Source organism: Saccopteryx leptura, chromosome 2 (genome assembly GCF_036850995.1).
Source record: "Saccopteryx leptura isolate mSacLep1 chromosome 2, mSacLep1_pri_phased_curated, whole genome shotgun sequence".
Taxonomy (NCBI): domain Eukaryota; kingdom Metazoa; phylum Chordata; class Mammalia; order Chiroptera; family Emballonuridae; genus Saccopteryx; species Saccopteryx leptura.
Window position 1 is genome coordinate 368,686,328 of NC_089504.1, and position 18,203 is coordinate 368,704,530.

General features: G+C 40.2%; 1 protein-coding gene across 9 annotated transcripts in view; it reads right to left on the reverse strand.

Annotated features, from left to right (window-relative positions):
• CDON (cell adhesion associated, oncogene regulated) overlaps positions 1-18,203 on the reverse strand; it is a 119,900-nt gene that overhangs the window by 21,804 nt on the left and 79,893 nt on the right. For 8 of the 9 annotated variants that reach the window (XM_066365166.1, XM_066365161.1, XM_066365162.1 and 5 more), the window contains 6 exons: positions 16,093-16,274; positions 15,508-15,613; positions 10,329-10,451; positions 6,104-6,325; positions 4,675-4,955; positions 1,831-1,910 (listed from right to left, as the gene is read on the reverse strand). In XM_066365166.1, the coding sequence (XP_066221263.1) occupies positions 1,831-1,910; positions 4,675-4,955; positions 6,104-6,325; positions 10,329-10,451; positions 15,508-15,613; positions 16,093-16,274 (994 nt within the window). Of the gene's footprint in view, positions 1-1,803; positions 1,911-4,674; positions 4,956-6,103; positions 6,326-10,328; positions 10,452-15,507; positions 15,614-16,092; positions 16,275-18,203 lie in introns of all 9 variants that reach the window. The other variant, XM_066365169.1, reaches the window with a different exon arrangement.

The window sequence follows — 18,203 nt, forward strand, 5'->3', positions numbered from 1 at the left end:
TTCAAAGAAGGAAAAAAGCATAGGGTAGATTATACAACTTCCCCAAGATCACAGATTTAAGCAGTCGCAGGGCCTGCATCTACTTATCCTTAGACTCTGATAATATCATTCTAAAAGCTACACTGAATCAAGACCTGCTGATGGCCACAAGAACTACAAAGGAAAACGTTTATGTGTTTAGGCAACATCATTTGTTTTCATTAAGCCATCTGATTACTCACCAGGTGTATGAAATATCTCTACCAGTTCTAAGCATCTTACTAACAAATTAGATAAAGCTGATGACAAGGCTCAGGACAAAAATATGGCTCCAATGTTACGGACATTTTAACATTTAGCAAGAGGCATAGAGAAATTAAAAATGTAACAAGCAAATCTTAGTACACAAAATAGAAAGACCATTCTTGCTAATATATAAACCCTAAAATGTTTTTTTATATCTCCAGGAAGCTTTTTGTTCCACAACTCTCAAAACACATGCTGAAACAGTGGGCTTTTACTTCTGTGGTTGACCAGATCCTCCTTCCAGTTCTGGTTTTGGTCACTTCCAGACAAACACTTTGTTGTTAATTCATTTTAAAAATATGGTCAAACCCCATTTCAATAATGAAATAGCCAAACTCCAGTCCACACTCCCATTTTTTTTCACACTCCCATTATTTTACACACTACTGATAAGTTTTAAATTGCAGAGTTTTAGAGATTGGAAAAACTCTGAGACCATGTAAACCGATACCATCATTATGTAAAAGAAGGAACTAAAATTTCTGACAGACACAACATTATTACAACAAAAAATTTGATAATCGTTGAATTTCAGAGATAGCACAAAAGCTTTCTAAATATTTTGTCATAATTTTTTTTTTTTTTTTGGTATTTTTTTTTTCTGAAGCTGGAAACAGGGAGAGACAGTCAGACAGACTCCCGCATGCGCCCGACCGGGATCCACCCGGCACGCCCACCAGGGGTGACGCTCTGCCCACCAGGGGGCGATGCTCTGCCCCTCCGGGCCGTCGCTCTGCCGAGACCAGAGCCACTCTAGCGCCTGGGGCAGAGGCCAAGGAACCATCCCCAGCGCCCGGGCCATCTTTGCTCCAATGGAGCCTTGGCTGCGGGAGGGGAAGAGAGAGACAGAGAGGAAGGAGGGGCGGGGGGTAGAGAAGCAAATGGGCGCTTCTCCTATGTGCCCTGGCCGGTAATCGAACCCGGGTCCCCCACACGCCAGGCCCACGCTCTACCGCTGAACCAACTGGCCAGGGCTTATTTTGTCATAATTTAAACACATTACATATGTTTTGTTTGAAATATTGTTATACATTTTACTTTTAATATTTTTAAAAAAGAAAATGAAAAGCAAGACTTTACTACTTAATTATCTTAAGGTTTTAAGAATTAAAAAAAAATACACTGAATAATCTTTTAAGAAAATTTCAGTGATAGAACTATGAAAAAACATTGTTATACCAGAGAGGTTTTCCCCTAATAATCAAACATGCTCTCATTCATAACATCGAGTAGAAAACATCCTGTAATATGGAACAGAAAATCCCAGGTGAGAAAAGGTAGAGTCTGTACCCAGAGAATGACTCTAATGTAAAGATTTCAGAAACATCAAACCTTTTAATACCTTAGAAACAAAGTCTTAATAGTGTCAATATTGCTAAAGAAACCAAAGCACAGAAAGATAGAAACTGTAAAGCAGGGGAAAAAGATTAGCAATAGCCCCCTTACTGAGAAATTTATATCTTAGGTAAAATCTGAAAAACCTTTTTCACTAAAAGGAGTCCTACTTCTATTCACAACAACCTGTGCAAATACATATCAACATACCTATTGTTGTTCCAACAGTTTCGACAGGTAACACACTCCACTGGGTCAGTCTGAGGTAATGCGGTGTACACTCCGCCACCCTGGTCAGGAAGGAAGCACAGGGGAGAAAGAGGAGAGGGCTAAAGGCACCATAGATCACTACCCAAATACTCACAAATATGACCGCCATGCCAGTAATAAATGGATACACGGTGTATGTTAGCTTACTCCCTAAGCAATGTTATGCTTATCATTATCATTATTTACCTGTATTCACAAATGAGTTCTGCACAATATTAAAACTGTACTCTAGAAACTTAACTGCCATGTTTTTCCATGTATTTTTGTACTGAAAGGAGGCAAATAAATGGAGAAGGTTAGTCACTTCCCTTTAGTGCTTCAAACCTAATGGGCCCAAAATACACTTTACATCATAATCTCCTACTCATTTTACTTTTCTAGCAGTCACGGAAGGATTTATGTGATGCCAGTTTCAGACACAGAGTGGAAATGTCTGAATGATGTCATAAGATAAACCCATCTTCATTTTCCTATAATTATTTCGATTAGGTCTGTTCACTTGACTACACTAAGTTTTAAAACATGTTATATTTTTCCAGATGGAGTAGATTCTCTGCCAGCAGTGACTTGGAGGGGAGTGTTAATATTTTGATGTTGCTTTTGGCGGAAACTGCCCAGTAATTAAGAAAAATGCCCAGATTAACACATACCTCATTGTAAAATGTTCACTTGACATACACAATGGCAAGAGTTCTTAAAAACTAAAGTTAAGAATTGAACCAGCCTCATGGTCAGAATCAAAGTTCTGCTTTCAGATGAAAAACAGCACAGCTGAATTTGATAAGGGTGGGAGAGGGTGTCACACCGCACACAAACTCAAAGCATGCCTCCAAGGTTAGGAAAAGTTCAGGCAATTGTTTTTCCCAGAATACTTTCCATTTCCATTCATCTCATACCAACTGCCAGAATCTAAGCAAACCAAAAATACTAAAAATTTTTCTTAACATTCCTGATCCAACTAGCAACAGGAATTTTAAAGAAAACATTCAAAGAATATTCCTAGGTTATATTCAGCCCATGGGGGTAAATTTAAAAGCTTCAGAAAATCAACTTAACAATCTACTGGGTAATGTACGTACTTATTTGAATCACTAACCATATTAAACTTAATTGATGATTTTTATGATGACCATCATTTTTTAAATTTCCAGATTTCCTCCCAACCAGAAGAGAATAAGGAAACTAATCAGTTAAAATCACAGGTAACCTCTAAAATCTTTACACCTAATGGGGTGACTATTACTTAAACAGCAATTCCTGCTCTGGCCGGATAGCTCAGTTGGTTGGAGCATCATCTGGAGATGCAGAGGTTGCTAGTTCAATTCTCAGTCAGGGCACAAACAGGAACATATTGTTTTTGTCTGTCTGTCTCCCTTCCTCTCCCTCTAAAATCAATAAATTTTTAAAAAATCTTAAAAAAATAATTTATTGTTCAAAAAACCAAAGTACTATGTTCAAATATTAAAGTAAACATTTGACTTATTTTTCTTCTTATGGAAACAGCATGTGCTATTCAGACGTTCACACTCCCTCCTTCAGTTTCTTGGACAATGTTAGCAGTTTGGGCTAGAAATGGTGACAAAAAAAGTTTAGAAAGTCTGAATATAAGCCATGTCTTTCCATACAAAATAATGAAATCATTATTCTTTTTTGGTAATGAGATGCAGTTAAAAGCAAATTAAATATTTTTCCTAGAACATACTAAAGCTAGGTAGGTCACATGAAAGCCATCAGATCTCTAGCTTTAAGACACAAATACATATTATTATTCTGTTCTCCAAATATCTAACAAATCTTTATTAAAGTCAAAGATAAAGTAAACTTCAAATTTTAGCATATTGTGGGTTATAGCAAATTTATCTGCAATGAAGACAATGACAATATTTAAATCTGATCAACTAAAATTACCTATTTGGTTGAAAAATAATGGAGATGCATATCCAAACCATGTAATAAGTCACACTGCCTGGTGCAGAGAACCTCTTTAACCAAAATAAATCTAAAATAAGCTACTCATTCTGTTCCCATTTCTAAAGTTAAATATATCAGTAATTGTTCCTGATTTAAAGTGGTTTTAAAGGTTTATCACCTCCTGTGGCTAAGAATATTAACACTGTAAAACTCAAAAGCCTTACAAGCAACAACACACATTGGGCAAGACAAACAGAAGAAACTCGCAATGTGTCAGAAGTCGGTCTGGTGGCCTGCAGATGGCCTGCACAGTGATTTCAAAAACTGGAGTTGCCAGTATGTAAAAAAATCTGGCCATTTCACCTCTACTTACAGATAGAAAAGCAGAAAATCCGGTCACATTGGGTCCTGCATGACAATAGCAGAAGCTGAATTATAGCCACTTCTCTGAGACAGCATATGTGCTGTTTGCTGCTGCCTGCAAGGACTGAGACTCATTCCCAGCCTGCGTCACTGTGTCAGAACTGCCTGACTCCTCTAGCAAATAAATCAAATTCAAAGTATCCGGTCCAGTCTTCACCCAGTGGTATTTTCATCTTGTCTCAAAATGACTTTGTCTATTTGCTACATGTTCTACTTTCAGTGCTAAATCATTAAAATATATAAACCAAATTGATGAGTATATCTATTACCTGCTAACAGAAATCTTACAAACATTACTCTGGATCAAAGGGTTGCCAGGTATACATACTAATTCCATTCCAGTTAACCAGTGAGGTTCCTATATTGGAAAATGCCTGCATAACCACCCTGCTTTTGTACCTTGGCACTGTGGGGCACAGGGACAGTTTCATTTATTATTGGGTCTCTTACATTCACTAGATGACGAGGATGTTCAAAATCCACATGTGTCCTGGTTAGAGAGCTTGCGTGCCCAGCGTAAAGCCCTCCATTTAAGCTCCCATTCACAATTCCACCGACTCCATTAGGAACCTTATGGTGAAGATGGGAGCACCCATTGCTGAGACCTCCATTGCTTATGAAGCTTCCATGAACATTTCCATTTATCCGGTTTGTGCCAGGCAGAGTGGTGTACTCCACCATCTGCCCATTAATATCTGAACCTTGGTAGAGATATCCCGGTGGGTCATATTCTATTAAGAAAGAACAAAGAAAAAAAACTGAAAGGGATAATCTTCTTGCTTACGAAGTTTTATTACACACTAAAATAAAACATTCTAAAAGTGCTCAGTGAAAGCCTACTTGTCAGATATGCTTTAATAATGTTACTGCTATTTCCTTTACCATGTAGAGGTATCTAGGAACTCTTGAGTTATGACTCTATTAATGAGAAGAAAAATTAACCAGAAAGCAATTACTCAAAAGAGAATTAATAAATTGTGCAAGCTGAAATTATCAAACTACTGCAACACTAAGTGTTACAACTGCCATAAACTTCTTTCAAAGTGCTGAAAGAAATTGTATAAAACAATCACAAAAGGTAGGCTATTTCAAATAGTAGTAAATAACACTTTTAAGGAAAAGGATGGAGTTGTGTATACATTTTTTTTTTGTATTTTTCTGAAGCTAGAAACGGGGAGAGACAGTCAGACTCCCGCATGCGCCCGACTGGGATCCACCCGGCATGCCCACCAGGGGTGACGCTCTGCCCACCAGGGGGTGATGCTCTGCCCCTCCGGGGCGTCGCTCTGTCGAGACCAGAGCCACTCTAGCGCCTGGGGCAGAGGCCAAGGAGCCATCCCCAGCGCCCAGGCCATCTTTGCTCCAATGGAGCCTTTAGCACTGAAAGTAGAACATGTAGCAAATAGACAAAGTCATTTTGAGACAAGATGAAAATACCACTGGGTGAAGACTGGTATTAGAGCATGTGAATTTGTGTCATTCAGGGACAGTGACTCAGAAGTTTGCACTACTTTCCTTTCCATGGTGCCTTTTCCGTCCCTGTCAACCAGGTCCAGTGTGAAGGTGTTACTGTGGTCGCCAGGCTCAGGTCCAGCACCCGGCCTCCGCAGCGTCTGCCGGCGCCAAGCCAGCTGTTCCCTGGGAGACTGGTGTGGCTTTGGCTTTGTTGCTTGTTTCTACTGGGCAATTTAATCTGTTGCTCCACTTACTTTGGTTGACAGCTGGAACAACTGTAAAGTCACCTCCTCGGAATGAAGAGTAGCTAATGTGTGCTATGTCATGACACTAATACACAGAACTGTTAGAAATCAGTATTTATTCTATATTTTTCTACCCATCTTTTTCAGAAAAGAGGAGGCAATATTTAGGAAAAACTCACTCTGTACAGTATTCTGCTGGCGGTTCTTCCACAGGCACATGGCAATAAAAACCATGAGGATGAGGACCATCACGCCCAGTACACAGCCCACGATCAGGTACAGCATGTCACTGCTTCGGGCAGGGCTGGTCGCAGGCCCCGCGTTGCCTCCACTGCCCGCAGAATTGGGAGGGGTACTCAAGTCTTTGACAGGATACTCAGAAGCTCCAGGAACACGTTTCACTAGATGAAATATAAAGGAAAACATGATGTCAGAGTGAACACAGACTATGAAATGGTTTACTCTCTGAAGGAGGTCTGGTTGGGAATGTAAGCCAGTCTGTTTACACTTGTTACTGAGATGATCTGACCACCAATGATTCACAGAGGGCTCAAAAGTTTCAAAATCTGATGTGCCAAAGTTTGAGTCCACAAATTCTAAAGAAAACATATCATCAGAGAAACATATGCACTTGTCTAACCCAAACAACTCCCAAAGACTTGAAATAAAAGTATTTTCAATTTATGGATGAGACAAAGACTCCTTCCTATCTAATTACTTTGAGCTGAATAAGACTCTGAATTACAAACTTTATGCCTGTACCATGTGATTAATGTTAGAAGATATGACTTTGGACTATTAGAACAATTACAGACAACCTCAAAAACCTTGCATATAAATATTACGCATTCCAAAACCAAAAACTTTTGGAGTTCACATTTGCAGTACTTTTACCTAGTTCATTGATATGAAAGTGGTAACAAAAGCTAACAACAGATGAGACTCAAGCTCCATTTTTCTCTGTCCCCAAATAACATGTTTTTCATGCTTTAAATATCGTGGGAAAGCAGTTCAACACGGTGGCTGACAGGTCTCTGGGAGCAGACTGCCAGCTCTATCCCTGCTCCACCCCTATCCACAGCTGGATGACCTTAACCTCCAAGAACCAGCTTCTGCGTGTGGAAGCGAGGATAAGAAGAGCTCCCGCACAGGCTGTGACGAAGAGTAAACATGGTAGTCCATGTAAAGCACCTAGCGGTGAGCCTTGAACATGGCAGTGTTCAATGTTGTTATAGTTGTTACTTAGTAGACTATATTTCATGCTATGACACCTCAAAACCCATATGGACAGAGTGGTCTCTTAAAAAATTTACTTCAACATTATATTAGGGTTCAATTTTCTGGTAACTTGAACTACAGACCAGAGCTGGGAATTGTAAAGGAGAGGCCAGCTTTCAAAGGAAAGAGCTCTCCATCTCAGGAAGCTAGATGGATGCACTGAAAGAAGACATGGCACAGTGTGTTGGATTAAACAATTCTCAGATCCCTGCCAACTCCAAAGAAAACAAAAAAGTTTCTGAGGCAAAATGGATGTTAGAAATTATACATTAAAGATCACGATTACTCCCAGAGCAGTCCTTCAGGTTTACACTCTTCATCTACCCTTCATTCATTCATTATTCTACCCAGCCGGAAGGTCTGGTTGCAGTTAAACATGCATGTGGTACAGGTGAGTAAGACAGACCCATTAACACCAATAAGAGACAACTCAGAATGTGAAATAAGAAAGGTAACACAAAAAACATAAAGATATTGGCAAACACACACACGTGCACCAAAGGACTGAAAAAAAATCCTGACAGTCTATGATATTTGAGGGTAGTGGGTCTTCAGCACCTATCACTTCTGAAAACCTTCCTGAATTACTACACAAAACAAACATTGTTCATAAGAAACTTGAGGCCCTGGCCGGTTGGCTCACTGGTAGAGTGTCGCCTGGCGTGCAGGAGTCCCAGGTTCGATTCCCAGCCAGGGCACACAGGAGAAGCGCCCATCTGCATCTCTGCCCTTCCCCCTTCCGTTCTCTCTCTCTTCCCCTCATGCAGCCAGTAGCTTGACTGGTTTGAGCATTGGCCCCAGGTGCTGAGGATATAGCTCAGCCAGTCCCAGCATGTCAGCCTCAGGTACTGAGGATAGCTCAGTTGATTTGAGCATCAGCCTCAGACCGGGGTTGCCGAGTGGATCCCAGTTAGGGCAAATGTGGGAGTGTCACACTATCTCCCCTTCTCTCACTAAGATGGAAAGAAAAGGAAAAGGAAAGAAAAAGAAAAAGGAAAGGGGAAGGGGAAGGGGAAGGAAAAAACTTGAGTCATTTATTTGAAAGGTAAGGGGGCTTCTCCACCTGCCCCCTTCCCCTCCTGCAGCCATGGTTTGAATGGTTTGGGCAAGTGGGCCCCAGGAGCTAAGGATGGCTCCATGGCCTCGCCTCAGGCACTAAAATAGCTGGGTTGCTGAGCAACAGATCAGCAGCCCCAGATGGGCTGAGCATCGCTAGGTAGGGGGCTTGCGGGCTGGATCCCAGTTGGGGCATATGTGGGAGTCTGTCTCTGCCTCCCTGCCGCTACTTAATAAAGGATAAAAAAAGAAAGAAAAGATGATTTTGTATATAATATACTCTATTTAAATAGGCTAGGAGCTGTGTAATACCTTTTAGAAAGTCATTCAACATGAACATTTCAAAGAAGTTTTTTTTCATTTTGTACTGATCTGAAAGTCTGTAGGTAGGACCTTTTGTATTTCCCAGCAGAGTCAATTTCTGAGGTCTACTATTACAGACACAGCTACAGTATGCTACTACTTAAGCAACATTTACTACATAGGTACCTTTTGTTTTGTGTGGCTAGATTCCTAAATATTTTGGGGACAGAAAGGATACATTTCACTGTTATCTGATTTTTCTCCAAGTATTACATCATTTTACAAACAAATAAATACCCATTAACACATCAGAATCTTATTCAAAAAGGTGCTTAAATATGTGCTAACCAAATAAAATTCAAGGTAAAGTCTAAAAGTCTATATATGTATATGTTTAAATGTTGATTTAATGTGTGGGGTTTGCAGCAGAAAGACACATGATTTAGAATTAAAAGATGGAACTTGGCTTTTTTTTTTTTCTTCTGAAGTTGGAAACAGGGAGGGAGGCAGACAGACTCCCGCATGCGCCTGACTGGGATCCACCAGGCATGCCCACCAGGGGGTGATGCTCTGCCCATCTGGGGCATTGCTCTGTTGCAACCAGAGCCATTCCAGCGCCTGAGGCAGAGGCCACAGAGCCATCCTCAGTGCCTGGGCCAACTTTGCTCCAGTGGAGCCTTGGCTGCAGGAGGGGAAGAGAGAGACAGAGAGGAAGGAGAGGGGGAGGGGTGGAGAAGCAGATGGGCGCTTCTCCTGTGTGCCCTGGCCGGGAATCGAACCCGGGACTCCTGCACGCCAGGCCGACGCTCTACCACTGAGCCAACCGGCCAGGGCTGAACTTGGCTTTTTAATTCAAAGTTTTTGATTCTCAGTTTCCTCATATTAAAACAGGGGTAATAAAATCACTGGTAGCAGATGCTAAGGGCTGCACAGCCCCTTCACCAGTCTCCTCCCCTCTGCTGGTAGGCCCCCAATTTTGTGCAAGTGTCCACTGAACCCCATAGAGCCCTGGAGTAGATCCTGATCCATCATCCACCTCAAGAATGACCGGGGGGCCTGTGACTGAGTTCTGGCCAACGAGACATTATGGGGAGATCTATTGGGGATCTCTGGAAGTTCTCCCTGGCTCTTAAAAATAGAGGAAAAATGTCTCCTTTTCTGTCAGATTAATTGGGACTGAACAGGAGTGCTTCTGAGTTGTAAATATCCACATTAGCTATTTCTGTTACATCTTCCATTTCTAAAGATGGTAACATTGCAGTTAATATCTGTATGTAGGCAGACTGAGAATTTCAATGTAGAATTAGAAACTGCTAATTCTGAACTGAACTACTATACTTAATTAACCAAGCAGTGTTATACATATCTGTCATTCCAGAAACCACTTTACACATATGTTGCTTTTATCCTTAAAATTTTCACACATTTTGTTTCATATGTTTTGTTTACTATTCCAATTCTCTTGGCAATCTCACAAATTGGTCAGCAAATATTTCTGTTCTCTTAATGGAGAAAGAGAGAAGGGCAATGACCTATTACTCAGAGTGGCAGAGATATTAATAAATGTGATTGATGCTTATGTAAACCATTTTTAGACAAGTGTTCAGTCAATATATTATACTTCCTGTTTGAACAGTCTAAACGTATGCACCCAGAAAAAGGTCCAGCACAGAAGTCTCCTTAGGTGAATATATCAATAGAGGAATAACCCAGAGTTTGGAATTCTAGCTCTGTGCAGGGAAAAAGCACAGTTCTCACCTGCCTTACCTTTAGTCTCACAGATCATTACGTTACTGAAGTCGCTCTCTCCTCCTTCGTTGAAGCACTGCATTTTAATATCATAGGAGGTTTCTGGTTGCAGATGCCCAATCATGTGCCATTGCTTTGAACCTAGAAAGGAAAATAAAAGATAAGCTTCACATATCATACAATCCAACTGATACAGTCAATATAATTACTTAATAAATGAGATTGGAGCAATATCCATTACCACATAGTCAGTCTGTGCAAGAAAAATGTATTTAATATAAGTATTATAGTAATGCACCACAAATATAATAAATTGCATTTCTATTACATGGCATGAAAAAATGATAAACTCAAAGCTGTATCTGTGTGCTGGTAGTAATACTTTGTTTCATTATTGTTACTGATGAGTTACTGATGAGTCTTTCATAAAATATACGTTAATTTTATACACAGGTTAAAAAACCCCTCAACTCCTTTGATCCTCTATTTTACCCAGCAAGATAATCTTCTCTGTCTACCCACCAGGAAACAATACTACATGTGAAATCAGCAAATGGTATCTTTTCCAGAACAAGTTACTATTTACAAGACAGGCCTTAGCAAAACTCCCAATTCCATTGTAATGAAAGTGGCAGGAATTGACATATGCCCAGATGCCTGAATAAATGGTTGAGAATAATCAAAAAGCAAATTCACCACAGGAAACTCCTGGCTATTGCTCCATTTCTTTTCTTTTGGGTCAAGGTCTCCAAACCACACAAGTATCTCAAATAGAACAATTCTGCTGTCCATGGCACCAGCCAACATTTCATTTAGAAACACTCCTGAACTGAACATGCCAGTATAAATTACATTTTTACTTCTATGGACCTGTGACAAACTTTATTCTGCCAAGTTTAATTAACTCTTCAAGCACCTTTAATCCCTCTTAGAAAATATCTCTTCAAACTGTTTCCACTGTTTCTTAGAAACTCAACTATACTACCAACTGATTTAAGAATTAACTAAAGGGGGAAAAAAACCCCACACATACAAAGTCGAATCTACTTGGCTGATGGGAGCGATAGCACCAGGTTCCTTTCTAATTCAATACAGAGAAAAATATTTCAATCTGGAAGCATAACCCCTTCCCAAGGTCACCAATACAAAATTCCTCATTCAGAAACACCCATATTTTATAAGATGAAGAAGCTGTTTGTTTTAGGATCAAGGGGCTCTGAAAGCCTCAATAAGTGAGGAAATCTATGCCTCATTTATAAATATAAAGAGAACCTTAAAAGAAACCTGACTCAAAATCTGGTTGAGACTAGAATAGATCTATTTCTAAATTCTAAAATCTTCCTAAAAACCTCAACATTTTTCCCCTACCCTAATACCCTAATGTCTTTCCTAGCCCAGTCCTACACCTACCTAACAATAAACACTTTGAACACTTACTACCCTAGATTTGACATTTTCCTTTCAGGGGAGTAATAAAAATGGAATTAAATGAAGCTTCTGATATGTTACTAATAAGAGAAAACAGTTAAAATAATGGGTTAACACTCCATTATTCTGTTAATTATTCCAATAGCTAAAATGATAGGGAATATATGCACAGAGAAAGAGTTTTTACTGATTGCTCAATAAGACAACTAACTGCATTATTGGGTCTGAAATCAACAGGCAATTTATTCCTCAAAGGATATTTTACAAAAGGTGAAAAGCCCAAAGCTCAGACTTAAAGATCAACTGATTACTCTGATTTATCTGGACTCAACTTTATAAGATAAAAATATCCAGCAAAATAGCACTACTATGCCAGAAACACCTCCAGTTTATCTGAATGTGGAACTTAATTCAGAAATAGGATAACAATGCAACTGTGTTCTTACTGTATTCTTTAAAATGTGAGTTTCAAATACTTTTCAAAAGCTTAAAAAATTTTGAGTCAATATACACAAGTAATCTAAAACTTTACTTTAAAGACAGCTTTACGTACAAAGGATAAACACTTTTGTTCCTTGGTTTGGGAGAAGAGGCCAATAGTTCCTAACTGCCACAAAAAGAATTTAAAATGCATAAACTTGAAAATAAGAAATAAGCAAATTACACAGCACAGTGAAGCCCACTTAAACATCTAATTGCTCCATCTATTACATTTATAAACAAGTTCTCTGTGAACCATAAGGCAAAACGCACATTCACAGACCTACTACTAGATACAAAAGCTCCTTTTAAGTAATTTCTCAGTTCCACACTCAATATTCACATCACACAAGCTTGTAAAAGTTCAAAGATTTAACTACAGAATATAGTTCAAAACTGTTTACCAGTGGATATTTCTAGAAAGAAGAACTAGGAAGGGTGGGGAAAACAGTGAGAGAGACAAAGAGTTAGGAGGGATGTTCATTTTATTTATATTTGCCTTGTTTTAAACTATTTTATAACAAATGTTTAACCTCTGTCAAAAGACTTTAAAAATAAAAATCTGACAAGCCCACTCTCCTAACCCAGCTAGACTAAAATGAAGATCTAGCTTGGACTAAAATGTACAACGTTCACTAACAATTCTTTCCATTCCTTTTTAAATAGCCCTTCTATGAAGTAAAATGTGCATGAGGAAGTACCCATTACTGTACATCTCACAAAAAGCTACTAACTGCACGTGGCCAATGCCGCGGTCCAGGACGAGCACCCTCCTAGCACCGAAAGGCCCTCCACTTGCTCCATCCGTCGGTCACTCCCCCTCAAGGCTACCACTACCTTGACTTCACAGAATCCTTTTGCTACCAACAAATATCTTTCTACATTTGTCCAATTCTTTATGTTTAAAGCAAATTTCAGTGACTAATTGCTTTTCTACTTTTCCAGATTAAGAAAAGAGAAAACAAGGCCCTGGCCTGCTGGCTCAATGGGAGAGGGTTGGCAGGGCATATGGAAGTCCCGGGTTCAATTCTGGTCAGGGCACACAGGAGATGCTACCATCTGCTTCTCCACCCCTCCCTCTCCCCTTTCTCTCTATCTCTTTCTTCCCCTCCCACAGCTGCAGCCACGGCTAGGTTGGAGCAAGTTGGCCTCAGGTACCAATATAGCTCAGTTACAGAGCAATAGAGCAATAGCCCCTGACCCCGACTGGCCGAGCATGGCCAGGTGGGGGGCCTGCCAGGTAGATCCTGGTCGGGGCACATGCGGGGAGTCTGTCACTCACTCTGCTTCTCACTTAAGAAAAAACTTAAAATAAATAAATAAATAAACTATTTCATTAAACAGATATTTACTGAGTGTCTATTATGTGCCAGGTACTAAAATTCAGATGATAAAGTTCTCATTATATTACAAAAGTAATTCCATTAGGTAAACATTAAGAGGAGGAATGCTACAATATTTAAAGAAAAGTGATATGTATAGCATATTTTAAAGTAATTTATTGTAACACTACTTATAACAAAAACTATATACAGTATCGTATGTCAAGAAGTCATATGAAAGTAAGCCTGGCCTAAGGCAATTTTATGACATGGTCCATTAGGACACTAATATTTCAAAGAATCAGAATTTGGGAGTGAAAAAAGACCTTGAAAGAAGCCTTTTTCCCACAGCAAGAATCACTTCCAAGGAACTGAGAGCCCCTCCAAAACTAGGGAGTTTATCATTTTACGAGAATCTATGTTAGAAATGCTGTGTTAGAGAGTTCTTCCTCTATTCTCTTTCCTTTTAACTGCCCCTCCCCGAGTGACTGAGTTCCACATCCAGTCCTTAAATATCTGAAGACAGCTATCCTGATACTTGTTAGTCATCTTTTTTCCAGCCTTATCATCCCAGATATTCCATATTCTTTTTGGACTCCATTCATTCATTCAATAAATACTAACCACTTCATCACTGGATGGACGGGGGATACAGTTTTGGGATAAAGGGCCCATTACCCATATAAGGTTAACATTTAGTAGGGGGACAAACTCTTTTTTAGTGAGAGGAGGGGAGATAGTGAGACAGACTCCCGTGTGTACTCCAACCAGGATCTACCTGGCATCCCCCATCTAGGATTGATGCTCAAATCAATCGAGCTATTTTTAGTGCCTGAGGCCAATATTCAGAACAACCATGCTATCCTCTGTGCCAGGGGCCGATGCTAAAACCAATTGAGCCACTGGCTACAAGAGGGGAAGAGAGAGAGAAAGGGGAGAGGGAGGGGGAGAGAAGCAGATGGTCCCTTCTCTTACATGCCCTGACCGGGGATTGAACCTAGGATGTCCACATGCTGGGCCGATGCTTCAAGGGGGACAAACTTCAAGCAAATAATTTCATATACATACACATACACACACACCTATGATCAATTTCTATGAAATATACATAAAGGATGCAACTAGAAGTTAAGTGGGAGGAGGTGATCTGAAGAAGAAACATTAAAGCACACAACAGAGAAAAGCAGAGTACCTAGATAAAGCCTTGGAAGAAGAGCAAAATAGGGAGCAGGAACTACCACATGCCAAGGTCCTGAGGCAAGAAAGATCTAGGTGCACACAAGGAAACTGAAAGAAAGCCAGTGTGTGACAGAAGACACAGTGAGACAGGAGGGGTGTGTGAGCCATGGCTGAAGGTGCAGGCAGGGGCCAGCCAGATCACGTGGTGTCTTCAGACCACAAGCAAAGTTCTGAACTACAGTTTAAATGCAGAACAAAGGCAGTTTCACCACCCTTCACCATCTTGGCTGTTTCTCCTCTACCTACATTCCAATTTCTCAGCATCTCTAAAAGTGGATAATATACTTGAGATGTGATCTTTCGAGCACAGACTTCAATGGCACTGTTGACTGAGACATTATTTTTAAAAATAAAGCTAGATTCGATCCCAGGTTTCAGCACCAAAAAAAACAAAACACAAACAAACAAAAATAAAGCTAGAAGTTGCAATTGATTTTTATACACAGGTTACTATTCACTTAAACAAAACAAAAACTATTTTCAAATGAACTACTGACTAATCCATCTCCCCCACACTTTCGTAACTGACAGTTTTCACAATCAAAATGTAAGCTACTATATACATTAAGTTGAAAAATTATCTTTCGTCGGGAAAAACTCAAAGTAATAGTACATATTACCATTTCACTTTTTTACTCTGCTAGCCTGGGATGATGTTTTTCATATATTTATAAACCCACTCCCTCCAAACTCCTTTACTGGGACCCCAGCTTACCAGTGGGTCTTACCTTCTACAATGTCCCGCTTGTAATCACTGTCATTGTCGCTATCTGTTGGCCGGTAATAAATATAAAATCCTTGAATGGGAGTATTATTGTTAATTGATGGAATGTACTGAAAAATAGAAGCAAAAACTTGTCTAAGACAAAAATAAACTTAATTTTCAAACTCATTAAGATTTATTTGCATGGCAGTATTTCTCTAGATTCATTCTGTAAACATCCTTGATGGCCATTTTAAATTTAATTCAAAGGTATTCAAAGGTATTAAGGGCATTTAGCTTACTGCACGGCTAACCAAAAATAAAGCAATGTACTTCAAAAGGTTCAAATGCATAAAAGTACAATTGGTTCAGAATGAATAAATCATGAAATGGCAATTAAGTTAACACCTGGATGACAGCTGAGGTAATAATTTTACTTTTAACACTGCCCCGTTTATAATGAGTGCTTTTAGACAAATATCTGTGCCCTTCAATTTCCTCACTTAAAAGTTCAAAAATTTGCTGTGCATTGTATTGCATCATGAGAATATTAAATTGTTAACATGGCCAAACCAGAAAATCTTCTCATTAGAAACAACATGCTGCTCACCGTCCACTTCAGCACAATCTGAGTATCGCTGACGGCTTCTGTATGCACAATGTGAGGTCCAGTTACTGGGCGGTTAGAGTAACGACTGGGGAACCCAGCCACCTGATAAGGACGAGATGCCGAGCTCCGAAAACTCTCACCATAATGGTTAACAGCAATGACCCTAAATTTGTATGTTGAACCTTTTGAGGAGAGAAAAAAAAAACCCAAATTGAAAAAGCTGTAATAAGTGAACTGAAGGTACAATACTCAAAATACAACAGTTGTGCTGTAACAGTAACATACTCTAAAGCTTATATAGAAAGTAGATCTCAACAAATATATTTCAACCCAACTGGTAGTAGGTTGTTCAATCATATGGTGTTCAAAATTCTAAGATCTAAATACCAGGCATCCCGGCCACATACCAGGGCCTAGCTCAAGGTTCCAGGGCCAGGAAGCTCCTGGCTGTAAACCAGCGGGGACTCCAGCTGACTGGTATGAAGGGCACCTGCAGTCCTGGCCATGCCTCTGAAAGGACGGGTGCCACCCACCCGGTCTCATTCACTCTGAGCTCTAGTTCAAAAGGCACCAGGGACATATGAGCAAGAATGGAATTGTATGACTTTGAGGAGAGGGCTCGAGGGGCAGCTTTCTTCCAAACAGAAGTATTGGCAGACGCCACTGTTACTTTGCTGAGCCCTCCCCTACAGGTGCAGGTGGCCCCATATCTAATTCTCCACCAACCTGGCTAACACAGTTCATCCACCTTGTTGATTTCTCGAGACCCTACCCCACACAACTTGCGGACCCACCCAAAGTATTTCCAGTGGCTTTTCCATCCAAAGGCCTGTACTGGCTCATGTTGCAAACTTTCCTAAAATCTCTCAAAGGTTCACAAATCCCAAGCAAGCAGCATCTGGCCTCAGCATACCTTGTACCTCTTGCTAAGATGGCCCATGCCCAGCACTAGAGGCAGCTGGACTTGGTTCACAGCTTGGCCTCTCTCAGGCACCTCTAAGCCCAGTAGCTATCTGAAGATTGCTCTGTAGCTCATGCTGAGAGGCCTGGGGCAGGGCACAAGCGCCATCTAACCTTGACCTGCACCTTCCGGGGGACCCCAGAGCCAGAGCACCTGATGGGCAGCTTCAGATCACACCAGAGCATTCGGTGATGCATTCAAGGGGCAAACTCAGCAGGAACAAGAGACCTGCTGAAGTTCTGCTTCATGGGGTTGGCCCCTGCACAGCAGCTCCTCTGCTGTAGCTGCAGCAGGTCCTCATAGCTGATCAGCCTATAGCAATCAAGGATCAACTACAACAGGAGGGTACACACAGCCCACATGGGGGAGGGTCCACCTGGAACAACTGGCTTGAGTGACCAAGGAGGCTGTGCCACTGGCCTTATAGGACACCTACTATATAAGGCCACTCGTATCAAGACTGAGAAACATAGCAGATCTACCTAATACATAGAAACACATACAAAAAGGCAGCCAAAATGAGGGGGGAAAAAAGAAACCTGTCTCAGATGAAAGAACAGTGAAAATATCCAGAAAAACAACTAACTTAGAATTTCAACAGCATAAAAAAGGACATAGAAATGATTTTAAAAAAAAGAACCAGTCAGAAAAACAGAATGCAATACCTGAAATGAAGACTAGATTACAGAGAATCAATGTCAGATTATGTGAAACCAGATTATGTAATCACCAATTTGTAAGACAAATAGAAAACTCCCAATCAGAGCAGCAAAGAAAAAAAATTTTTTTAATGATAGTTTAAGGGAACTTCGCGAAAACATGAAGCGTGACAACATACGTATCATAGAAGAAGAGGGCAAGGTTTTGAGAAACTATCTGAAGAAATAATGACTAAGGACTTCCCTAACCTGGTAAAGAAAAAAGACACACAAGTCCAGGAAGCACAGAAACTCTGAAATAAGATGAATCCAAAGAGGCCTACAATAAGATGCATCATAATTAAAAAGCCAAAGATTAAAGACAATCAGAGAATCTTAAAAGCAGCAAGAGAAAAGGAGTTAGTTGTCTACAAAGAAATACCATAGGCTGTCAGTTGATTTTTCAACAGAAACTTCACAGGCCAGAAGGGACTGGCAAGAAATATTCAAAG